The 26,103-nt window shown below is 45.1% G+C and overlaps 1 protein-coding gene across 1 annotated transcript in view; it reads right to left on the bottom strand.

Annotated features, from left to right (window-relative positions):
- Positions 1 to 24,765, bottom strand: part of PARP1 (poly(ADP-ribose) polymerase 1) — a 78,736-nt gene extending 53,971 nt beyond the window's left edge. The window contains exons 1-4 of the mRNA XM_040351343.1: positions 24,537 to 24,765; positions 10,965 to 11,127; positions 8,684 to 8,802; positions 4,682 to 4,896 (exon numbers count right to left, since the gene is read on the bottom strand). Coding sequence (XP_040207277.1) covers positions 4,682 to 4,896; positions 8,684 to 8,802; positions 10,965 to 11,127; positions 24,537 to 24,656 — 617 coding nt within the window. The 5' untranslated portion in view covers positions 24,657 to 24,765. The remainder of the gene's footprint in view (positions 1 to 4,681; positions 4,897 to 8,683; positions 8,803 to 10,964; positions 11,128 to 24,536) is intronic.
- Positions 24,766 to 26,103: the final 1,338 nt, after the last annotated feature.

Raw genomic sequence — 26,103 nt, 5'->3', positions numbered from 1 at the left:
CACGTCTGGAGTGCCCCATTTTCGGCACAGGACCTGAAAAACCTCCCGGTGGAGAGACCACTCCTCTTGATCCAGAGTCATGCGACTTAGGAAGTCGGCTTGCCAATTCAGAACTCCCGGAATGTATACCGCCGACAGGGCCGGAACGGACCTTTCGGCCCACCGAAGTATGTGAGCGACCTCCGTCGCCGCGGCCGAGCTCCTTGTGCCGCCCTGATGATTGAAGTACGCCGCGGCCGTGGCGTTGTCGGACTGGATCCTGACAGGACGACCCTGTAGCTCCAGGGACCACCTGACAAGGCACAGCTTGATTGCTCGGAGCTCCAGGATATTGATCGGCAGGCGGGACTCCTCCCGAGTCCAGCGCCCTTGGGCTGACTGGGTGCCCCAGACGCCCCCCCAGCCGAAGAGGCTGGCATCCGTCGTGACCACTGTCCAGCGGCACGGAAGAAAAGACTTCCCGGACCGAAGCACCGGAGACGTCAGCCACCATGCCAGGGAAGACTTGGCCAGATGGCTCAACCGAATCTGGCGATCCAGAGAAGATGGGACCCTGTCCCATCGTGACAGAGTCTCCTTCTGTAGTACCCTGGTGTGGAAATGGGCATACGGAACCGCCTCGAAGGAGGCCACCATCAGACCCAGAACCCGCATGCAGAAGCGAAGAGATGACCACTTCTGGGTCAACAACTGTCTCACTGCAGATTGCAGGGTCAGCAGTTTTTTCGATGGGAGGAACACTTTTGTCTCCCCCGAATCCAAAACCAGCCCCAGGTGTTCCAGCCTCTGGGACGGAACCAACACTGATTTTCTGAGATTCATAAACCAGCCGAACTCCTGCAGAGTCCGACACGTGATGGACACGTCCTCCTCTAACTCCGAGCCTGAAGAAGCTCTCAGGAGAAGGTCGTCCAGGTATCCCACGATAGCGATCCCTCGCTGCCGTAGCAAGGCCAGGATCGGGGCGAGCACCTTGGTGAACACCCGTGGTGCCGACGTCAGCCCGAACGGGAGGGCCACGAATTGATAGTGGTCCTCCCCGATCGCAAAGCGCAGATACCTTTGGTGGCTTGTGCAAACGGGAACATGCAGGTATGCGTTCATGATGTCTAAGGACGCCATGAAGTCCCCCTGGTGGAGGGACGCTATGATAGAACGGACCGACTCCATCCTGAATCGAGGGCCTTTAGGTCCAGGATAGGGCGAACCCCTCCCTTCTTGGGGACCACGAACAGATTGGAGTAGAACCCCCGAAACCGTTCCAGCGAGGGGACCGGCACAACCACCCCCCTGTCCAGAAGATCCTGGACAGCCCCGGACAGGGCTAGCCGACGATCCGGAGGAAGCTGGAGGTTGGATGGAAAAAAATCTGTTTTGGGGGACAAGAAAGGAATTCTATCTTGTACCCCGAGGCGACCACCTCGCAAACCCAACGGTCGGATAGAAGAGAATTCCACCGATCCACGAAGTCGTGAAGCCGTCCCCCCACCCGAGACCCGGGCGGGGGCAGACCTTCATGCGGAAGCAGGCTTGTCCGCAGGCTTGTTCGGTTTTTTGAACCAGGGGCGCTTACGCCTGGCAGCAAGGGCTTTTGCACCTTGCGGACCTTTTCCAGCCGCGCTGGCGCACGAAAAAAAACCGCTTAGGGGGTAGTAAAAGTAGGACCTTGCTTGCGGCGAGGTTCCCTACCCTTCCCCGACTGAGGGAGCAAGGTGCTCTTACCTCCAGTGGCATCCTTAATGATGTCATCCAGGGATGCCCCCAAAAGCCGTCCGCCCTTAAAGGGCAAATCTACCAAGGCCTTTTTTGAGGACTGGTCAGCCGACCAGCACTTCAGCCATATAAGGCGGCGCAGAACCACTGCGTAGACAGAAGCCCTGGAAAGCAAAGGAATCTAATCCATATCCGCCTCGCAGAGAAACTTCTGACCCTGAATCAACTGTTCAGCCAGGTCCCTAGAGGACTCGGAAGCCCCCTGGACCTCCAGGTCCTGCAGCAGGAGCTTCGCCCTTTCAGTCAGCGTCTGAGCTACCAGGGCTCCGGCCAGAGCCGGCCTTACCACCGAACCCACCACCGAGAACAGGGAGCGGGCCACGGCCTCCACTCTCCTATCAGCGGGGTCCTTGAAAGCAGGAGCCCCCTCCACAGGCAACGTAGTAGCCTTACTCAGTCTGGACACAGGAGGGTCCACCGACGGAGGAGTGACCCACTTTTTAAAAAAAAGTCCTCCTCCAGGGGGTAACGGGTAGCAAAGCTTTTAGGAACCGTAAAAGCCTTTTGCGGTGTATCCCATTCCTTATACAACATATTGTCTAAATAAGGAACACAGGGGAATACCTTAGCGGTACGCGGTGGTTTGCGGAATCCAAAAGGGACCGACACCGCTGGTGTCTCCGCCACATCCTCTAAATGAAGAGTCTCACGCACCGCAGTAATAAGAGCTCCAACAAATTCCTTATCAGCAGACTCCGCAGCAGAGTCATCCTTGCTGTCCATGTGGGTTAAGCCCGCATCCTCAGACATGACAGAACCAGAAGCAGCAACAGCGTTATCAGATTCTGCGTCAGAGATATCCCCAGAAACAGCCTCCGGGGGGGGCGCTTTTTTACCCCCCAACCGAGCACTGGCTGCTTCAAACCTGGTGAGAAAAAGACTCCAGGACAGCCGACACCGACTCAACAGATGTGGCAGGGGAAGGGGCGCTAAGGGTTAATTCCGGCATTGGAAGGAATGAGGGGCCTGATTCAGGCTCCATATTGCCGTTGTCATTTCACCCCTACTGCCAAGGGCAGGAAAAAAGTCCCCCACAGGTCACCTCCCGGCCGCTAGAGCACAGTATGGGGCCCCCTGAGACTCACCACCCTCTGGTACAGCGCGGTCTGTGAAGGCAAGTGTGTGCTGAGGAGAAGCTGCAGCGCTGCGTCTGTCCCCTCAGATGATTCGCGGTCTTTTTTCCCCGCCGAAACGGCCACTAGAGGCCGAACTAGTGCTGAAAACGGCGTCGGCCACAAGAAAATGGCCGCCGAATAATACAAGCGCGGCTCCGGCAAAATGGCCGCCGTTGCGCAGTTTTAAAAAGACAGTGTACCCAAAAACGACAGTACACCAAAACAGCACACAGCACACACAAAAATGCCCAGAATGTCCACCACAGTCCCCTGCAGTGACACAGAACAGCCCCAGCCATACCACGAGTGAAAAAATGAGCCCCAGAGAAAAAAAAACCCTGCACAGCCGTCACCCAAAGGGGGAAGGAGGGAGAGGAATAAGGGAGAGAGGAAAGCAGGGAAAAATCCTCAGTCGACCTCCCAAGGGAAAACATTCCAGCCAGACCACTTACCTGAGTAAGGGGCCACTACTTACCTGTCCTGCGACTACCCGGCTGGAGGTATCCCAGACAGAACCAACGTCCGCGAACGGCATGGCTGTCGGCCAGACACACTGTGACAAGGCCATAGAGACCGGTCATATGTGTGCCCTAGAACCGAAGTTCCCCGGCCGCCCCTGGAGCAATGGGGCCTGTCGTGGACGTCCCAAAGCGGAGCTGAGGGCCGGCACACGCTCGAAGGCCGAACCTGGGGGGACTACAAGGGTCGAGGACCCAGCCTGTCACCCAGTCGGCTGTTGATAGAAGAATCGCAGGATTCAAAAATAAAAATAAAATAAAAAAGCGAGGAAAAAACTCGCAAAATGCAAAAAAATTTGCAAGAAAAAACTCCAGAGTCGAGGACTCCAGAGAGAGCCTGACTCTCCTGACGGTTAGGCAGAAACAAACTGAAGCTGCTAGAGCAGAGTGGGGGTTATGCCTGGGGGAGCCACGCCCCCTGGGAGGAGCGGCATGAAGGAAAGTTTTTAACAACTTAAGTGCTGTAGAATTCTGCCTAAATCTCCTGGTAGGAAGAAGCATAACCCTAAGGTCAATGAAGGCTGTGTCCGTCTATGAACGAAAGAGAAAAAAAAACTGCCTTTACAACCACTTTAACTGAGCTCCCTGTGCTGCTTCTCTTTCTCTCAGTCTGACATTTGCTGTACAGTCACTGCAAGTGACTGATACCAGATCAGTTTCAGACACTTACACACATCTTGCATTAAAAAATAAAGTAAAAGTAATGATGCATTAATGAATACAGAGCTGCATTAATCCGTATGTTATATGTACCTAAAGACAAGCTGAAAAAAAACAACAAAAAAAACAAAAAAAAAACAGCTTTTATAAGTGATCTGTTGATAAGTAGTTGGCCATTTTTTCCCTATTACGGTAATGAATAAAGTGAAACATCTTTGACTTTTAGAGTTCGATTTCAAAGTTTGTGCACTTACAGGTTGCCGACAAGAGAGGGTTTCCCATGACATATGACATTGCCCTTCAAAACCATTACAAGGCATTTTGGAAATAGAAAATGGCTTATGCAGGCAGAGTATGCTTTCCTGCCAATAGACACATTGAGAGAGTGTAGTCATCAAATCACAGGAAGTTAATAGAAAGGCCACTATAAACAGGATCGTCAGGTAAGATTAGAGGAATTTAAATCAACATGTTAATCAAGGAATAGAATCATTGTTAATAGAGTGTAAACAACCATCCTGTGAAATCTAAATGATGGGATAACACACCCTTTAGGATTTTCTATATCTAGGTTTTGGCTAAAATACATTTTAATGTTATTCAGCACAAACATACCCCTCATTCTTCACTGCAGGCAGTTTGGCCTTTAGAGCTTCCTGGTCTTCAGCATTCAGAATGATAAAACCCTTCATCTGGCTAGCGTTGTACATTGGTAGGAAACCAAGCTCTTCCCGGCGGCTTACAAAGCAGTCTGGGTGGTACCAGCGATCAATCATGCCAAGCTGAGGTCGCTCCACATCCACGCTTTTCTTAGATAATCTGATCTGACCCTGCACAGAAGAAACACACAAATTAATGTAAAAAACTCAAGTAAAATTATATGGTAAATTTTATACCAAACACTATACAAGCGATAATATTCATTCTCATCAATAAGTGTGAAAGTCTGTCTGTCTGTAATATATATATATATATATATATATATATATATATATATATATATATATATATATATATATATATATAATGTGTGTGTGTGTGTGTGTGTGTGTGTGTAAGTGTTACAAAAAAGTCCCCCCCCCCCCCCCAAAAAAAAAAGTATTTTTGGGAGAGGAAATAAGCAAAGTCTCTTCTGTTAAAAAAACTTGTGTGTAACAGAAAGACATTTTCTATTTATGCCTCATGTACACTGATGCGGCTAAGCAGACGTTTAGGACCAGTTGGGCGTTTTTTGCAGCTGCCCCTGAACTCTCCTCCATTATCTTATCAGTACATGTACACTGGGTCCTTTAGGCCCCTTTCACACTACTGCGACTTCAGGGAATGCCTGTGTAACTTGCATCAAAGTTGGACCAAAGTAGTGCAGGGACAACTTTGAAGTAGGCACGACTTGAAGTCGTACTAATATGAATGGTTGTCATTGGAAATCATGGGGAACGACTTGTTATGCTACTTTACAGTCCCCAAATCGTGGGGCAAGTCATACAAGTGTGAAGTCGTTTCCAGGCAGTTGAGTTTAGAAGCATTTTTTGGAAAGCAATAAAAAATGCATTCAGGACGGATGTTTAAAATGCCAAATGCCTGTAACAGAGTGTAAACGCGGTAACTCGCGTTTGGTTTATAAGCATTTTTAATGGAGATACAGTTCTGACCAATTAATGTAAAAAACGTTTTTTTTTTTTTTTAAAGTGTATTTTTTGTGCGTGTACTCGAGAGAGGAGCCGGACTGCAGGAGTTGGGAGTAGGCAGGCCTCCCCCAGAGGCAATCTGCCACCTTTCTCCATGCCCCGGGTGGCAATGGCGGGTGCGTGAGGGGGTCCTCCCACACAGCCCGCCCTACCTGCTCCGCTTTGAAGCCCAACGGGGCAGAGGGACTCCCTATAAGGGAGTGAGAGGATTAGCCCGCTCAACCAGCCCCATTAGTCCTTCGCCTCTCTTTAGAGACCGCGTGGTCAATGTGCGTGTGTTAACCCAATTTAGAGTGCGTGTGTAGGTGTGGTGGTTTTTGTGGGAGGGGGGTGGGCGTACTAAGCACAGGCTTACCCTGCATAGCACACCCACCGGGAGCCGGGCTGAGACCACCAAACTCAATTCACATGAAGCCGAGACCGGGATCCGAACCTCTAGCTGCAGAGGTGAATGGCTTGTCAGCGCAGTGCCAATCGCGTTGAGCCACCGCAGCTCCCTTTTTTAAATGCAAACGCGGCATTTTAGTAAATATGTTTCGGCTAAAAACCTTTTCTCATCAGCAGTATAGCAATCTTGCGACTTCTATCAGTGGTTAAAGCTTGTAGGAGATTTCATTCTTCACTGATTCTAATATGAGGATTAGCCCTGTGCAGATCACATGCACTCTCCCCCAAAAAAAAACACACCTCTAGCAATACATATCAACCTGAGCATGTGAAGCTTGTCCCCCTATTCCAGGGATCCTCAAACTACGGCCCTCCAGCTGTTGTAGAACTACACATCCCATGAGGCATTGTAACACACTGACATTCAGACATGACTAGGCATGATGGGAATTGTAGTTCCTGAACAACTGGCGGGCCGTAGTTTGAAGACTCATGCCCTAGCCTCTGTACTATCCGGAGATGGATTGGGGACAGTGGAAGAAGGGGGGCATCAGAGGAGACAGGATCAAACAGCCTTTTTACACATTGCAGAGGATTAACCAATTAGGTTTGCACAGTGAGTATAACAAGCATGCCTTACTGCAGATACAGACTGATTTTTACTGATGTTGGTTTAGTAAAACTTTAAGGCAAGAGCCCACCCATCATATGATTGGTAAACTTCCACTTTAATGCATATTCATCAATAGAAGTCTAAATAAGTTCAAATATGGAAAAAAACAAGCTATAATATATGTGCTATGTGCCATAACAATTGCTCTTTACAACCATCTCACTGGCACCTTTCAAAGTCATTAGGGAAAATAATTGGTATAGCTTCGTGAATTTGCCTACTATATGTCTTTGGGAACTGAAATGTCAATCTAAAGGCCACATCACACTGGCGATATCTGGACAGCATAGAAACGGCTAAAACATAATTTTTTTCCTATGGTGTTGATACATTGCTGCTCGAAACAGTGAAATAATTGTCCCCTTTAGCAAATAAGTCTGTGCTGCATTTTGACTAGAGGGGGCAAGGTGGTAAGTAAAAGCTGCATTTTATTGATTTCGACAATGAGGTGCCAGTGTGATGTGCCCTCAGAACAATCAGGCTTCAGTTGGCATAAAATGGGCCAAGAACAGCTGTGCACATAGATATGTACACTTGTGTCATCTTTATATAAAATACAAAAGGCCCTCTGCAATCAGACTGAAGCACTGCCAAGATATTTAACCAAATCTGTTTCCAGCATTACAAACCAGTAATTTATATAACATGCTGCAGATATTTCTGTTTTTAAAAGGCGCTTTAGATTTAAAGGTCATAGCAGCCCAATTATTTCTTTAATTATCCCATACTGTAATGAACAACAAGCTCAGTTTAACAAACGAGCCCAAAGGATGCTGGAGAGGTCCAACTATTATATATTTAATTTTCTCTTATGCAATTTGTTTCCCACAAATAGAGCTTTATTTTGGTGGTATTTTATCACTACTGTGTTTTTACATTGTTTTTTCACAACATTGTCAGTGCTGGTAAAGAAGTATAAACACTGTAACTTTTCGTTCTTCAATCAAAGAGATCAACTTTGGTGTGTACATGAGGAAAGTTTAACCACTTAAAGACTAAACCTTTTTCTGACATTTGTTTCTTACAAAGTTAAAGTCCTAAAAAATTGTTTGCTAGAAAATTACTTGGAACCCCCAAACATTATATATATTTTTAGCAGAGACCCTAGAGAATAAAATGACGATTGTTGCAATATTTTATGTCACACTGTGTGTTTTGGGAACAAATACACTTCAATGAAAAGACAAAAACAAAACTAAAAACAGTAAAAAAGTTAGCCCAATTTTTTTTTTGTATAATACGAAAGATGTTACGCCGCAAGAATCGTGATCATTATTCTAAGCCAAAAAATTATGATTCTCATTTTAGCAAGATTAGTGCAGCTCTAAAATGATATAAATATCCAATAACAATTTAAAAAATCGTAATAAGCGTATATTGATTGGTTTACACCAGGGGTGAGCAACCAGTGGCCCAGGGGTTACATGTGGCCCGCCACCTCCTGCTCTGGGATGGAATAGAATACGGTTATTAAAAGGTCAGTTTATATCTGTTCTGGAGTGGTTACTGGGCTGCTTTTAAACTGATCCGCAGGTGCAGAGCAGTTTACTTGCGGGTTACCTGCACTAAGCCATAGACTTCTGTTATTGCCTGCGAGTTTGGTGATCTTTCTGAAAGTGCACCAAACCTATAATAGAAGTGCAAAGTGCAGGAAAGCCAAAAGGTACACTGCATTGCACTCGTGGTGTGGGTAAACCGCAGTGCATTAGTGTGAAAGCAGCCTTATGCCTCTTTCACACGGTCAGTCAGACAGCCTGACCAATTAGACCCTCCATTCAGCTCCAATTAGTGGCAGACATAAACCAACTTGTGTCCTACCTCCAATCTGATCCGCTAAAAAAAATATACAATTGATTATATTCACGTCACCTTCTCAATTTTCTGCTCACAGCCTTTGCATGTACTTCTGTTGGACTTTGCATATTCAGCTCCAAAATCATTCAGTGTCATGTCAGCTTTGCCTCCTTTGGCGTCCCCTCCGCCAGCCCCTGTAGATATAAACAAAATTATCAATATTAACATTTTGGCCAACGCTCGTCAACACATCACATTTCTTTAAACTGGAGAGCAAAAGAAACTTCAGCTATAAAAATTTGACTAAAAACTGAACTCCAGGCTCAAAAACCTTTCATTTAAAACAATTTCCTCAATAGTCACTAAGGATATAAATCCACTTTGTGTGCAAATGCCTTTTCAAACCCAAATATCACCTTGTAAAAGAAATAGTGGGCTGTAAAAAAAAAAAAAGTACTGCAGTATACTTTCATTACAATAGCCATCTCTCAGACTGCAGAAAGGTCTTCAACTGCAGTGAATGGATGCCACGGCATGTATGCGCAGGTACCACTGCATGCAGGGCTGTTCATTCGCAGGCAATCGCTCCATAAAATGATTACCTGAAAGTGGCTGCAATAGCCGCCCGTCTCCTATTGTTTTCAATGAGGCTGCCGTCAGCAGCTAATCGCTGGGAACTGCTGCATGTAATTGTTAACAGCCTTATGCCGCGTACAGACGGTCGTTTTTTGTGATGAAAAAAAACGACGTTTTAAAAAACGTCATTTAAAATGATCGTGTGTGGGCAAAACGTTGTTTTATGTCTTCAAAAAACGACCAAAAAAAATTTTGAACATGCTCGAATTTTTTGTGTCGTTTTTCAAAACGTCGTTTTTGTTTCACAGAAATTGACCGTGTGTAGCAAAAAACGACGTATAAAACGACGTTTTTAAACCCGCGCATGCCACAGAAGTTAGTTATGAAGTGAGCTTCAATGGAAAAAAGTGGTGAAACGTAACCTCGCTTTGCTAGAGCATTGTGAAAAAACGATGGTCTGTATGCTACGTCGTTTTTGAAAATGAAGTTTCAAAAACGTCGTTTTTTACATCACATAAAACGTCGTTTTTTTTTCCATCGCAAAAAACGACCGTCTGTACGCGGCATTATTCATAGGTGTGAATGTAGCCTAATGGTGCCCATACACTAGACAAAAAAATTGTTAAAAAATCTGTCATTTGGACAGTTTGTTAAATTTTCATCCAGTTAATGGGCACAAATCGATTCCTCCCCCCCCCCCCCGGAGGTTTACATTTACAACCTCTAATCACAGACAACTTACCATTATAGACATCTTTTTACATATAATCTGAAAATGCCCCAAAATAAGTGTCTTTTACTTACTAAACATACCCAATGTCTGTAATCCTGCTAGAAGGCTTTTCAGCTACGTAGACGATTTCCAATATGCCTACTTACACCTTCTCTGCCTTCTTTTATGCGAAGAAAGCTAGAACGCTTCAGCGGAAATCCTCCACCACTGAAAGCTGCCAGGGATCACCCAAACATTACTGTTCTACAAACGTCCTACAAAGTGCAAGGCTACACAAAAAAAGTTTGCTAAGCTGGGAGAACCCACCACACACACACACACACACCATTCTCCTAGATTGATATCTATTGATATAGAGTGTACTGGTTTCTGCAACAGTGTGCCCAAATATACAAGGCAGACCAAAATTGTACAGATAGACACACACAGGTAGAATGTGGCAGCGTTGCAAGCCTATTTGAGTATTAGAAAGATGTGGTGGTGTTATACATTGTATTGAATACGGATTGCATAAGCCACGGGGAACAATATACTGACTACCATGTTATATGTTCAGCTCTACATTTACTCTTCCTCTGAGGTATAATCATTATGTTCTATTTTCCAGTAATTAATGGATTTACACTGTATTTGTTTAAAATGATTTTATTATTTGCAAACGTATTAAAACATATCCCTTAGGGGGAAAAGAAAGAAAGATTGTTTTGTCAGATTGCAATGTGTATAGGTCACCCTACTGGAGCACATAACCCAACCTCTAAGGAGAATAAACAAACACATGCCTAAAGAAGGGGTCCTGCGCGGTTCCGAAACGCACTACACTGTTTTGTGATGTGATCATTCTTTGAATAAAAAAATGTTTGGACAAAATTGATGATCCCTTGGTGTGCTGGTGAATATCTACATGTGACATCTGCTTCCCGTCCAAGGGGAGGTGCAAGTCTTTACTTCATGTCTATCCTTCAGGGGGAAAAGCTAAATACCACAGAGGCCTGCTAGGGCCCCAATGAACAAAGAAAATAAGTTTGTGGCAAACTAAGCACCTACCTGCTGAGGCACCTCCGGTTTCGACTGCCTTCTTAATCTTTTCCTGATCTTCCCATCGAAGCTCTGTGAAGCCATCAATATCCCCATGGGATAAGACCCGTGCACGCTTCCAGAAACAGGCATAATGGTGCCAATGTGGTACTTTCCCATCAAACATGGGCGACTAGGATAGAAAATGAAATAAATCAATCAAAACAAAGTAATTACTAAAATTGGTTAAAATTACAGAACATATTTATACACTAGGACACAAGATAACATGTTCCCGCCGGGAGCTGGGATTTTAACTGCTTCAGCCCCAGAAGATTTGGCTGCTCAATGACCAGGCCATTTTTTGAATTACAGCACTGCGCTGTTTTAACTGACAATTGTGCCAAAACAAAATTGGTGTATTTTTCCCCCCGCACAAATAGAGCTTTCTTTTGGTGGTATTTAATCACCTCTGTGGTTATTTTTGGCGCTATAAACAAAAAAAAGAGCAACAATATAAAAAGTAAAAAAAAAACTATCTTTTGCTATAGCAAATATCAGGGCTGTGGAGTCGGAGTCAGAGGAAATTTTGGGTACCTGGAGTCGGAGTCGGCAAACAATGCACCGACTTCTACTAAATTTAGATTGGAATAAAAAATTAAAAAAAGCAAGTTTAAATGTCCCAATTCACAAAAAGTTATAATTAATGACTTCTCTACTGTAAGAATAAAGACCAATGCATGCAGTGCCTCACATAACCGCAAAACGAACACGTTAAGTGACCGTGAAGAAGCATGCTTTTCATGTGCTTCACTATATGGCACGCAACGCACAATTAGGAGCTGCAATACTTATACTTTCCATAGTGGTGTGTTCTGCTGTTACAGGGAACGCAGCGTCCATGTGTAACCTAGCCTCTCACTGATAAGGGATTAAATAAATATGTTTTTTGCAGGACTAGAGAGTGAGACACTTGTATAAGTGAAGGGAATGGAGGGCCAATAGTGCAAGACTAAAGCTGCAAACCATTGGAAAAACTGCTGTCATTTAGCTAAGGCTATAAAAACTTGTAAACTCCGATTGTTAGCTTAAACTTTAAACATGACTATAGGATTCTACTAGGGAAATCATGTTTTAGAATAAATGCCCCTTCCTGGATCCTCCCACTGCCCTATCTTCAGCAGCAGATTTGTTTTCATTGTGTTTGTCTTTTGCTTAAACTGTGCAATACAGTAGACTGTTGGCTTCCCAGCCTGTAGTCCTGTGGTAGGTTGCTTTTCTTTCCCTCAAGGAATGTATAAAATACATTCGCATATTAATACAGAGGAGTCGGAAGTACATAAAACTGAGGAGTCGGAACATTTATCTACCGACTCCACAGCCCTGGTAAATATCCCAATTAAAAAAAAAAAAAAAAAAAAAAAATGCAGGTTAAGGCCTACATGTATTTTTCTACATATTTTTGGTAAAAAAAAAAAAAAAAAAAATTATCGCAATAAGCGTATATTGGTTTGCGCAAAAGGTATAGCGTCTACAAACTATGGGAAAGATTTGTGGCATTTATATGGCGTTTTCATTTGTTTACTAATAATGCCGGTGATTGCTTTTTTTTGCGGTATTGCGACGGACAGGTTGGATACTTTTGACACATTTTTGGGACCATTGACATTTACAGAGCGATCAGTGCTATAAATATGCACCAATTACTATGTAAATGTCACTGGCAGAGAAGAGGGTTAACACTAGGGGGCGATCAAGGGGTTAACTGTGTTCCCTATTGCAGGGCTTGACAAATTTGCTTGGAATCTAGGAGCCAGCTAAAAAAGTTAGGAGCCAGGAATGCACCGCGTCCCGCCGAGCTCACGCGCCGAAGCGAACACATACGTGAGTAGCGCCCGCATATGAAAGTGGTATTCAAACCACACATGTGAGGTATCGCCGCGATTGGTAAAGTGAGAGCCATAATTCTAGCTCTAGACCTCCTCTGTAACTCAAAACATGCAACCTGTAGAATTTTTTAAACGTCGCCTATGGCGATTTTAAAGGGTAAAAGTTTGTCGCCATTCCACGAGCGGACACAATTTTGAAGCGTGACATGTTGGGTATCAATTTACTCGGCGTAACATTATCTTTCACAATATAAAAAAAAAATTATTGGCTAACTTTACTGGCGTCTTATTTTTAAATAAAAAAAAAAAGGATATTTTTTCACAAAAAAGTGCACTTGTAAGACAGCTGCGCAAATATGGTGCGACAGAAAGTATTGCAACGACCGCCATTTTACTCTCTAGTGTGTTAGAATAAAAAATATATATGTTTGGGGGTTCTAATTAGAGGGAAGGAGATGGCAGTGACAACAGACAGGGGAAGCTCCATTAGAATTGCTGGTTGTCTTGTCATACCAACGGCCACCACAAGATGGCGCCAGATCACAGAAAGAAATCATAGGCCTGGCCCGACACGATCGCGCGGTGGTGGGGCATGGAGACACAGGATGCGCCAGGTCGCAAGTTCAGCCGGCCAAGTGCATCGGGTTCCCCACTGTGCATCGGGCGCGCCCCCTTTGGTGGCTCAGAGGAGAGCTATGCTGGGAACTCCGTGTGCTTTCCTCCAATGATCGGACTTGTTCTGACAAGCCCCTGCTGCACAGCCATTCACTGGGAAGATCAGTGCACCAATGCTTCCCCCCCCCCCCCCCAGCTCTTATGCAGCTGAGAGGGGGTATTAAGGTTCTTTTTTTATATACCGTGTTTCCCCGAAAATAAGCCCGGGTCTTATATTAATTCTGACAACAAAAGACACAGTAGGGCTTATTTTCGGGGTAGGTCTTATGATGCCATGTGCTTTGTCTCTCCCTACCTGCCTGTCACGAATCCCCTGTGTAAAAGTACTTGCAGAATGTTGGTATCACACAATGCAAAACTGCTGCATGCTGAGATGTAGTGCCACATGCCTTCTTATATTGCCTGTGACACACCAGAGGTCTACAGCAACGGAGTATTGTACACACTACACACACAAGCACTCCACACTAGGGCTTATTTTCGGGGTAGGGCTTATATTGCAGCCCTTCCCAAATATCGGGGTAGGTCTTACTTTCTGGGAAACACGGTATCTGCACAAAGGTTTTGTTTTTCATTTTAAACTGAAGGAGTCGTTTTACAAGGTGATCGTTTACAATCACTTTAAAGCGGGGGTTCACCCTTAGAGGGCACTTTTCCCCCCTTAGATTCCTGCTCGTTTTTACTAGGGGAATCGGCTATTTATTTTAAAATATGTGCAGTACTTACCCGTTTACGAGATGCATCCTCTCCGTCGCTTCCGGGTATGGGCTTCGGGAATGGGCGTTCCTTCTTGATTGACAGTCTTCCGAGAGGCTTCCGACGGTCGCATCCATCGCGTCACGATTTTCCGAAAGAAGCCGAACGTCGGTGCGCAGGCGCAGTATAGAGCCGCACCGACGTTCGGCTTCTTTCGGCTACGAGTGACGCGACGGATGCGACCGTCGGAAGCCTCTCGGAAGGCTGTCACTCAAGAAGGAACGCCCGCTCCCGAAGACCCATACCCGGAAGCGACGGAAGAAGATGCAGCTCGAAAACGGGTAAGTACTGCTCATATTTTAATACAAATAGCCGATTCCCCTAGACCGAACGAGCAGGAAGCTAAGGGGATAAAAAATTTTTTTTTAAAAATGGGTGAACTCCCGCTTTAAGTCCGTAACTGAGAAAAGATCAGTTGTAGAGAACCTCAAAAGGGATACCGGCAACTAGACATCAATCATTTGCTTGCCTTATTTTTATTTGATCACAGCTTCCACAGTTCAGGTCCTCAACCTAGCAGAGCAAGGGAAGATGTGTCTGTTATGTGCTGCTGAAGGATTTCCAGGGTGATAATAGCAGAAGATTTTCTGAAAACTGTTTATAGTTTAGGAATAATGTGGCTTTGTTAGGTTTCCTATTATCAAAGCCATAGTTGCCAAAAAAACATTTATACAATGGCAGACATATAAAGCAATAGGAGATATAACTGCTCAGCTGTCATCCAGTCAGTGTATACAGCTGGTTTAAATGGAGCCAACATGCTTTTATCCAAGACGCAGATGCAAGGGGCCGTCTCAACATGCACTAAAAGAGCTTCTCAGTCACCTTACAGGCAATTTTTCCCTGACAGAAAAGGACTGCCCGTGCCAAATACCTTACAAAAATGCTAGCCGCCTGGCTTATTTCTCCATCTTCAATATTTTATGAGAAAACTAATCCAGCACAAGCATGCAGATAAAGAACCCCCCCCCCCCCCCCGAATACTTGTTCTGGAACACAAAGCATTGAGCCCAAAAGGTTGGAACAATAGCCAGGCAATCAGCATTAGCAAAATAAATAATCACCATTGGCAGCCTTCATTATACTCTCAGGAAAGGTTTTCTGTAAGCATTTTTTTAGAAAGCGTGTCAAACAGAAGGGCCCCTGCTTTGGCTCTCGGAAACAAGTTCTACCTAAGGCCTCCAGTGGTTAGTATGGGAAAACAAGGGTAAGAATTGGTGGGTTTTCAGGGAAGAAAACAATTTTCAGCGGTGTACATGCATATATTCTCTTATACCAGTGGTCTCCAAACTGTGGCCCTTTGCCTGCCTGTATCCGGCCCTTGGGGCACTATTCCTCTTACTGTAATGAGAAACTTTTCGTCCAACTGACACCCAACAGCAGGGCATAATTTTTCCCCCTGACACCAATAATAGGGCATTATTCCTCCCAATGATACCAACGATGGGGCACTATTCCTTCCCCTAATACCAAATATGGTGATGTTTATGCCTACTGATACCTGGAAAATTTCCACTACCACTGGCCACAGTCCGGCCCCCCTAAAGTCTGAAGAATAATAAACTGGCCCTTTGTTTAAAAAGTTTGGAGACCCCTGTCTTATACCAAAAACGTTATTAGAAAAACAGTATGGCTGATAAAGAAATTGCTTCTAGTGTAGACAAGGGCGCAGGCGCACTTTAGAAACGGCGACCGCGCCGTTTCTAAAAGGAAGGTCATGCCACCTTAGCTCCCGGTTTAAATAGTACTGTGAGCTATCGGCCTTTCTTAGAAGGCTACAAGTCAGGGGTTTGGGAAGGGGAGGGCTGATCAAACACAGTAGGGAGGATACAAGTCAAATGTGACAAAGTTAATTTCTAACTGTTTGAGCTTCTCTACTCCCTCGTCTCCACCTCTTCCGATTCTAGCCCCTCCCTCCATCTCTCCCCCTCGGGTAACGGTCCAGTCCCTTCCTTTGCAATTTTGGGGAAGGTCAACATGGGTGACCAAAATTTGACTTATGCTGTACATTAATATTAACCATCTGTTCTCTTCCGTCTGCACAGATTTTTGGGCAAAGTGGATTCCCTTTGGGTTGGGACTGCATAGTTCCAACCATGAGAGGGTGGAGTTAAAGTGGGGGTTCACCCCAAAAAAATGTTTAACAGGCTTCCGACCGTCGCATACAGCGCGTCACGAGTTGCCGAAAGAAGCCGGACTGCGAGTCGGCTCTATGCTGTATGCGACGGTCGGAAGCCTGTCAATCAATTAGGAACGCCCAGTCCCGCAGAAGACATACCCGGAAGCGGCGGTGAAAATACGGTATGTACGGGGATAAAATAAAATAAAAACAGCCGATTGTCATTCTGACAACTCGGCTGAATCTAATGTTAAAATTATTTATTTTTTGGCAGAAACCCCCGCTTTAAGTGTACAGAGACACAGGTTCCCCCAGGCGCCAGGACGCCAATTCTAGTCGCAATCGACCTGGCGCCCGGGATTTGTCGAACCCTGCCTACGAGTATCTTAAAAAAATAAGAAAATAAAATAAAATGTAACCTCCCTCGCCTCATCTTGTCTATATCTCAGTATTCGTTTTTTTCCTTTACATAGTAAAACAGCATTTATTTGGCTGAGTTCACACTAATGCGATGCCAGACATTGCATGTGATTCGCACTGCTGTGCACATCACATGTGATGAAAAAGAGAAATCACCACTCTAGGATACTATTTAGAAAGTCACGGGTGCTGGCAATGCATGGAATGACGCAAAATGAAGGAAAAACGTTCTGGACAGCCGCACTCCAAAAATAAATTGCTTTTATTTTCAAATCAAAAAACACAAAAAAAGCATGCCACAGCAGACGGGGTAAAAAGTAGGGTTGTCCCGATACCGAGTATTTGCGGGAGTACTCATACTCCCGCAAATACCCCCGATACTGAAATAGAATACTTGTTCCCCCCCCGCCGCCGCAAACCGCAAAGCCGCCGCCGTTAATCAGCGTGCGGGGAACATTACAGCTTTCGTTTGAATAGCTGTATCCCCGCCGCGTATAGACACTCCCCCTTGCGCGGGATTGGACGGATGATCTGTCCAATCCCGCGCATGGGGGAGTGTCTATACGCGGCGGGGATACAGCTATTCAAACGAAAGCTGTAATGTTCCCCGCACGCTGATTAAAGGAGGCACGTGCGGCATCATCAAGGTATGTAGGACATGGCTGGAATATGTGGGGGGACATGGCTGGAATATGTGGGGGGACATGGCTGGAATATGTGGGGGGACATGGCTGGAATATGTGGGGGGACATGGCTGGAATATGTGGGGGGACATGGCTGGAATATGTGGGGGGACATGGCTGGAATATGTGGGGGGACATGGCTGGAATATGTGGGGGGACATGGCTGGAATATGTGGGGGGACATGGCTGGAATATGTGGGGGACATGGCTGGAATATGTGGGGACACATTTAAAAAAAGTATCGGTATTCGGTATCGGCGAGTACATAAAAAAAAAGTATCGGTACTTGTACTCAGTCCTAAAAAAGTGGTATCGGGACAACCCTAGTAAAAATTTGACGCGTTTCACACCAAACTTTAGTGCTTATTCATAGCATGTGATGTATGTGCGATGCGAATACAGCCATACAGTTCATATGGCTGAAAATCGCATCATGTTCGCACCAAAATGGTGCAGAACCCTTTTTTGGTCCGCACTGGAATCAGATTGCATAGGTGTTCAGACCCATGCGATCAAATTCCACGGTTTGCAATGCGTTCCACAAACTGATTTGCGGGTGTCATCAACTTTATTTTGACATCTGCAGCCGTTTTCAGATAGCAGAGCAAACTGCCTGCAAGTCAGATGCGATGCGAGACCCCGCACGGGAATTGCTGTGGTTCCCACATCACACCAGTGTGAACCATGAAGTTGAGGCAGCAGCATTCTTATGCTGAAATAGAAATCAACACATGAATCCAGAGAGGGAAAAAACAGAGGTGCAGACAGGTGGAGTCTGTGGTCCAGCAGGCAGGGCACACTACTCTGGTTAGGTGATGAGCCCAAACAGGAAGATAGAAGCACTCCGGCTTTCTGGAAAACCAACAGATAATATTCTGTACTTGCAACTTTATTAAAAAACAACACATGAGGAAATGTGTGTGAATTGCAGATATATACTACAGTTGTTTTCCCTTGTCCCGACATAGCCTTTAATTAAAAAAAGCATGTTAAAGGGTCACTAAAGGAATTTTTTTTTTTAGCTGAAATGATTGTTTACAGGGCATAGAGACATAATAGTTAACTGATTCCTTTTAAAAATGATTAAAAAATAGATAAAAAACAATCCTATAATGTGCCTGCAGTGTAGTTTCGTTTTTGCTGTTGTTTGCTGGTTCTCTGATGTACAGAGAGCCACTAGAGGGCAGTCAGCCAATAGAGAGCAGTGATACTTTGTCTAAAACTCCTCAGCACCAATCCAGTTTCGTTTTACACACAATAATCACATTAGTGACCACCGTGAGAAATCTCCCAGCACTGTGGTTATCAGGAAACAGGCAACCAGGAAGTGTCCAGAACAGAGAGGATTTACAGCAACATTAAAAGCAAAAACGAACAATGAGGACATGAAACCAGGACTGCAGTAAGGTAAAGGAAGCTATTTAGCTAAAAAAAAAAATTCCTTTAGTGACCCTTTAAATACCTGCAATATAAAGAATAAGTCAGAGGGAGGTTTCTTCACAATGAGAGGGAATTTAGTCAATGAAGATGCAAGCTGCACCCTACAGACCTAGAAATGCCTGCAGGATAAGATTAGGAAGTAGGAGATTACACAAGGTACATCTCAATTTTTATTACCTGGCAGCCTCTGAACAACCAACCTAAGCTGGCAGCATTTGGGCAAAGTGAACATTTAGATTGTACAACAACCCATTCAGTTTACAATAAAAAAGCAAAAATTAGGTGTATACATTATTTTTGTGATCACATGACCTCTGTTCTCAGCTGAATAGGGGGCTTAGAATAGTGGCTTCATAGGCTGCAAGGGGGGCATTTCTGCACATGTCTGGCCATTGGATTACAGGGTGGCTGTGCTTCAAAGAATCAAACTGACCATGCTGGGATGGGTGAGCTCTCATGTCTAGAGTGGTTAGTCTGACATAGGAAAGCAGGGAGGACTAGCAGGAACAGAGGGAAGTTCACACATAGGGAAACATTACATAGAACAAATACTTTTTAATACAAGTACATGGTTACACAGACACATGTCAGGATTATGTAATGCGGGGGTAACACACCCGTGCGGAGATCTGTGCTGTATTGTACAAGTACGTGCAACAAAACACAGCAATGATCCACATTGCACAGACTATATGTGTGCAATTGCACAAAGAAATAGTAGTGCCAATTTCAGGATGCAATACACAGATGCAATTATTACTGTAAGCATAAAAATATTAGGGGGGGGGGGGCGGCTGAGCACAAAAACAAACCTTACAGGAACCCACAATAAAGGATGCATGATCACAGCTCAGGGACTTTCCAGCTTTGCTATTACAGTTGAGCTGCCCACAGAGACAGCAACTAGAGATTAGGGAGCAGTTCAGACACTAACAAAAGTTGCAGAACTTTGAAAATTACAGAGATCAAATGACCATGACAGCTGTAAAACATCAAATTGATTGTAAATTTATTTTTTATTTAAAAAAAAGGGAAGTATGGGTCTGGGAACACCCTTTTTTCAAATTAATACTTACCTAGGTGGATGCTGCATCTGTCCCCCACCGGCTTAAAGAATGAGAACCGAGCGATCTAACACCGCTGAATGCTCGGTTCGCACAGCTTCGCGAGCAGAAAGCCGTTGACTGTCATTCACCGGCTCTCTGCTCCCCCGCCCCCCTCTCACTGGAGTGCTGGGCTTTGGAGGGGGCAGGAGAGGCCGGGTTAGGCTTTCAGCGGCTTGCTGAGAGGCTGAGCCGGATGCTGGTCCAGGCATGTGGGTGGAACCCGACTCCATTGTCACAATCTTGCCCGAGCCTGATCCAGCTCTGTGATGTCAGCAGACTTCTGCCCGCTGTCTGCTGAAAATGGGTCACAGGAGTGCAGAACGAACTGCACTCATGTGATCCACAGAAGTACAGCCAAATGAGCTTTGGCCGTACTTCACCTTTAAATAACAAATATGTTATATTTACCTGCTTTGAGCAATGGTTTTGCACAGAGCAGCCCCGATGCTCCTGGCTCCTCCCATCCACTGAGTGCCCCCACATCAAGCCACTTGCTATGGGGAAGCTGAAGCGGTCTTGATCTTGAGCGGTGCTGTGTGCATCCATAGACACACACAGCAGGGCCTCCTCACAAGCGCAATGGGAGTCACTTCACCACAGCATGCAGTGTGCCATAAATGCGGTGTGAGCTGCACATGCGTGGCTCATATCGCATTACCACTGACAGACAGGGGGGACATTTATGACAGAAGAGACCCCTAGGATCTCTTGTTATAAAAACCCTGCCTGTCAGTGGATTTTGGCATGCGGGAGTTTACAACCATTTTCACCCCTTCCTTCCCAGGCCAATTTCAGCTTTCAGCGCTGTTACACTTTGAATGACAATTGCGCGGTCGTGCTACACTGTACCCAAACTATCATATGACGGCCTTCTGGAAAAGTGTGGGCGTTAATGGCACCCCTAAACACGGGTAGCAATCGGACGAAAAACGGACTCACTGCTTTAAAAAGTTGCAGAAACTACTTTAGGTGCATTTGTCACCCATAGGGCGGCCCACTCAAGCGCTGAGGGAAAAAATAAAAACATCAAAAACAACAGGAGGAAAACAAAAAAAGCCCACGGTTCCGTTCACATCTCAGTGTTCCAAGAATGCGTGGAGTAACGCGTTTTCAAAATGCAGACCAGCTACAGAGTATAAAAGAGAAGAGAGGCGCCTTGAAGTGTAGCAATATGTTGTTAAATGTTGTACCTTCATTAAATGTAACCATATTGCTAAACTAGAGCCCTGTACATGCGATCGAAATTTCCGATGGGGTAAAATCCGATGGAATTTTTCGTCGGAATTCCGTTCAAGCTGTCTTGCATACACACTGTCAGACCAAATTCCGACCGTCCAAAACGCGGTGACGTAAAACACTACGACGAGCTGAGAAAAATTAAGTTCAATGCTTCCGATCATGCGTCGACTTGATTCTGAGCATGCGTGGTTTTTTCTCCGTCGGAGTCCCACACAGACGATCGGAATTTCCGATAGGATTTTTTCCATTGGGAAAAAATAAAATATTTTCTATTTCTAAACTACGACGAAAAAAAAGTCAGATGGTACCCACACACCGTCGTGTGTAAAAGGCATTAGGCCCCTTTCACAAGAACCACGATCATACTACTCCTCATCTGTGACCCCTGATAACGGTCTAATACCAGAAACACGTCGGGCAATTGTGAATCATCTTTATAGGAGAGTTTTGTTTTTGTCACACATTGTGGTATATGTGTTGTTTTGTATATGTATATTTGCTTCTTGCGTGTTTTATGATATTTTGTAATCATGTGCACCTATTTTTATTAAAATAATTTCATACTCTATATCAATGCTTGGCCTTTAAAGTCCCAAATTAGGAGGACGCTCCTATATTGTTCATTGTTTCAGGGATGTGGCCAATACTATTGATTGACCGGAGGATGGTGTATAACCCTCCTCTCAGCCTTTTCAAAACCCCCCAACAGTCGGACCCGTTCAGGACCACCTGTCAGTTTTGTCCGGCGGACCTGAACGGGCCGCTCCCTACCATCTCTATGGGGCGAAGACTGTCAGCAGAGACCAAGTCGCTGACATCTGACCCGATTCGCCTAAAATCAGACGGATGGCGATACGTCGACATCCTCCATGGCGGATCTGATGAAAAGGGACATGCTGTCCGTTCTTCATCAGATCTCTCCACTCAGGAGGACAGCGGCGCTGGACAAGCCCTCCCCCGCTCAGTGAGCAGAGAGAGACTTGTCATTCGTCGGCTCAGCGGAGATCTGCCAGAGAGCTCTCCCGCTGAGCTGGCCGGACTGCTGAAAGCAGATCTGTCCCCTTGTGAAAGCCGCCCTCTCTTCTCTTTTATACTCAGTTGTACACATGGCACTACTTGTATATCAAGCTAAGAGTTCTAAAAATAAAAAAAAAATGTTGCATAGTCTTGCAAAACGCTCTCCAAACCACAGGTTTTATTGCCAATAACTATTGTAATGATTTTACTACTGTATTTTTTTTCAAAATGTCGGCACTTTTTTGTTTATGGCGCAAAACAATAAAAAACTGCAGAGGGTGATCACATGCCCACCACAAGAAAGCTCTATTAGAGGGAAACAATGTACCTTTAATCTTTTTTTTTTTTGGGGGATACAGCGCAATTTTCAGTTAAAATAATTTTAAGGCTTAAATTTTCAAACTACAAACATATTCTCTCTTAAAGCGGAGGCTTCACCCTTATATAGACTTTTTTCCCTTAGATGGATGCTCGTTTAGTCTAGGGGAATCGGCTAGTTGTTTTAAAATATGAGCTGTACTTACGTTTACGAGACTTCATCTTCTCGTCGCTTCCGGGCTATGGGCTGCGGGACTGGGCGTTCCTATTTTGATTGACAGTCTTCCGAGAGGCTTCCGACGGTCGCATCCATCGCGTCACTATTTTCCGAAAGAAGCCGAACGTCGGTGCGCAGTATAGAGCCGTACCGACGTTCGGCTTCTTTCGGCTACTAGTGACGCGATGGATGCGACCGTCGGAAGCCTCTCGGAAGACTGTCAATCAAGAAGGAACGCCCGCTCCCAAAGACCCATACCCGGAAGCGACGGAGAAGATGAATCTCGAAAACGGGTAAGTACGGCTCATATTTTAAAACAACTAGCCGATTCCCCTAGACAAAACGAGCAGGAATCTAAGGGGAAAAGGTCAAAAAACAAATAAATGGGTGAACTCCCGCTTTAACTCCACTGTGCAGTTCGTTTTGCACAGAGTGGCCCCAGTTGTCCTCTTCTGGGGTCCACTGGTAGCTCCTTCCCACATCTTATAACCCCCTATGAGAAGCAATCCCCCGGGGGGGGGGGGGGTTACCTTGCAGGCACGCTCCCGAGTCCAGCATTTGTGTCTATAGACACGAATGCTGAACTAGGCCCCACCCCCTGCATCATTGGATTTGATTGGCAGAGGCGGGAGCCAATAACTGCGCCGCTATCAATCTATCCAATCAAGAGCCGAGACAAAGGGCAAAAAGTGAGAGCGGGTCTCCGATGTGGGAATTACAGGACTCAGGTGAGTAAAACGGGGGGCTGGTCAGTGACAGAAGTTGTTTCACTTTAATGCTTAGGATGCATTAAAGTGGAGCTCCGCTGTAAAAAAAATAAATAAAAGCCAGCAGCTACAAATACTGCAGCTGCTGACTTTTAATAAATGGACACTTACCTGTCCTGGAGTCCAGCGACGTCGGCAGAAGACAAGCGATCGCTCGTCACTCTGCTGCTCCCCCCGCCATCAGCGGTGGGGGAACCAGGAAGTGAAGTGTTGCAGCTTCACTGCCCAGTTCCCTAGTGCGCATGCGCGTGTCGTGCTGCGCACGCTCACTGGTCCCCGCTGTGTCCTGGGAGCCGGGGCGGGGGAGGGAGGAACTGACGAACTACCCGCAGTTTCTCTCCCCGGAAGTGGGTGCAAATACCTGGACAGGTATCTGCACCCCCTCCTGAAAGGTGCCAATTGTGGCACCAGAGGGGGGGAGGGTTCCGATGAGCGGAACTTCCACTTTAGGGTGGAGCTGCGCTTTAAGGTGAACGTTAAACATGAGGGTTTACAACCCCTTTAAAGTAACGCAGTGCCGTATCGCAGATAATGGCCTGGTCATGAAGAGGGGGGTAAAACCTTCCGGTGCTGAAGTGGTTAAATGTGGCCTAATGGCACCCTAACCACAGGAAGCAAACGCACGGCTCGCCGTACACAAAGGCGCACAACGAAACGCGTGAATTAAAAAGCGCAAACCAGTACAGGCTTGTCCCACGTGGGTCAGCCAATGGCAATTAATGGGTTGTCCTGTGTGTGGTATGAGGGACCAGCTGTGAATGGATGGGGCCCTGGTTGCAGTTAGGTTTTGGGGCCACTACCACAGATTGGGGGGGAGGGGTCTAGGTTTGCTCTGGGGTGCAGACAGGCTCGCTTTAACCAAAGTCTATTGTAGGACTACAAGTGCCAGCATGCCCTATAGGCCTAAGGCGGCCCCATGTGATAGACATTAGGGGGATCCCCCAGCGCACACCTACCTGCACCATGAGTGCCAGCCGCAGCGACTGTTTGGCGATGCTGTCGCCGCATTTCTTGCAGGAGGCTCGGCCGCTCTTGGCGTATTCGGCCCGGTAGAGCTTGTCGGTGGACTCGGCCATGTCTGAGGCGGATGTCGGTCTACGTCTCCCTCGCACACACGTAGCAAGTCAGCAGCGTGCAGCCAGGAGCCCGCCACACAACAAAGCAGGCCAAACTAGCCGCCGGCCGAACGACCGCCTCCCTTATGACACACGGCCGGGCTGCTCGGCGAGTGATTACACTGGCCTGCCCCGGAGCGGAGTGGGCTGGGTGAGCTCACGTGGTCTGGGCTGCATACAGTAAAAGGAGAGCTGGCACATGGGGGGTGTTATTGTGGGAGGGGCTAGACAATAAAGGGAGCCCTAGAGCTAAACCCGATAATTCATAGGAGTGCCGCTTACCAGTCCTTAGATGTGATGGCAGCATGACTGCCCCCCCCCCCCCCCTTTACCTGCTAATCCTGCCATCAGTCACACTTCCTGTCCTGGGGTGACAACCATACCGGACAGCGTTGTCACCCTAGTAAAGACGGTGTGTAGGACTACATAACACCTCCCTCGTCATCATAACATGGGGAGGTGTTTTATAGTTCGAGAGATTATTATCTGAGTAAACAGATTTAGACATGCGCAGAATTAAAAAAATGTGTTTCAATTTGTTATTTACACAAATTTGTTTTCGGAATTTGTTTTGTTTATTCAAATCGAATTCAACATTTTCAAATCGAATTACATTCAAATTAAATTGATTCGAATTTTGGAAGATAGTTATTTTCTTTCTATTCCATTTTATTCTATTGTTTTTTCTATTCTATTTCAATTCAAACAATTTCTATAAGAATTTCAGAAAATGGTCTTGTTATATTTTTTCTATTATATTCCATTATTTTTTCATTGTTTATCCTATTCTATTTTTTTCTATTCAAGTTTATTAGATCCAAACTTTGTAAAATGGTTATGTTGTTATATTCTTTCTATTGTAATCTATTATTTTCTATTGTTTATTGTATGCTATGCTTTTCCATTCAAATTTATTCTCTTCAAATTTCAAAAAATGGTTATATTCTCTCTATTTTATTCTATTCTAGTCTAATTTGTATTCTATTCCTTTATTTTCTATTCTATGTTATCCTGTTCTTTTCGTTTTCTATTGTGTTCTGTTTTACTCGATTCCTTTATTTTCTATTCTATTTTATTTTAGCCTGTCCGTTTTTATTTTCTATTGTATTTTGTTTTACTCTATTGCTTTTATTTTCTATTTTGTTCTGTTTTACTCTATTCCTTTTTTTTTCTATTCTATTTTTTTTTTATCCTGTTCTTTTCATTTTCTATTGTGTTCTCTTTTACTCTATTCCTTTCATTTCTATTCTATTTTATTCGCTTTGAAAATTTGAAAAGTATTCAAATTCGATTAGAAAACTTTTTGATTTTGTCCAAAATTTTGATTCGTTATTTTGGAATCATTTAAATGTGTTACTATTGTAATTGGGAAATTTGGATACACAGGAATAATGAAAGATTCATCAGA

The sequence above is a fragment of the Rana temporaria genome, chromosome 4, assembly GCF_905171775.1.
Source record: "Rana temporaria chromosome 4, aRanTem1.1, whole genome shotgun sequence".
Lineage (NCBI taxonomy): Eukaryota > Metazoa > Chordata > Amphibia > Anura > Ranidae > Rana > Rana temporaria.
Note: the sequence above shows the minus strand (reverse complement) of the source record. Positions and strands in the feature narration are given on the sequence as shown.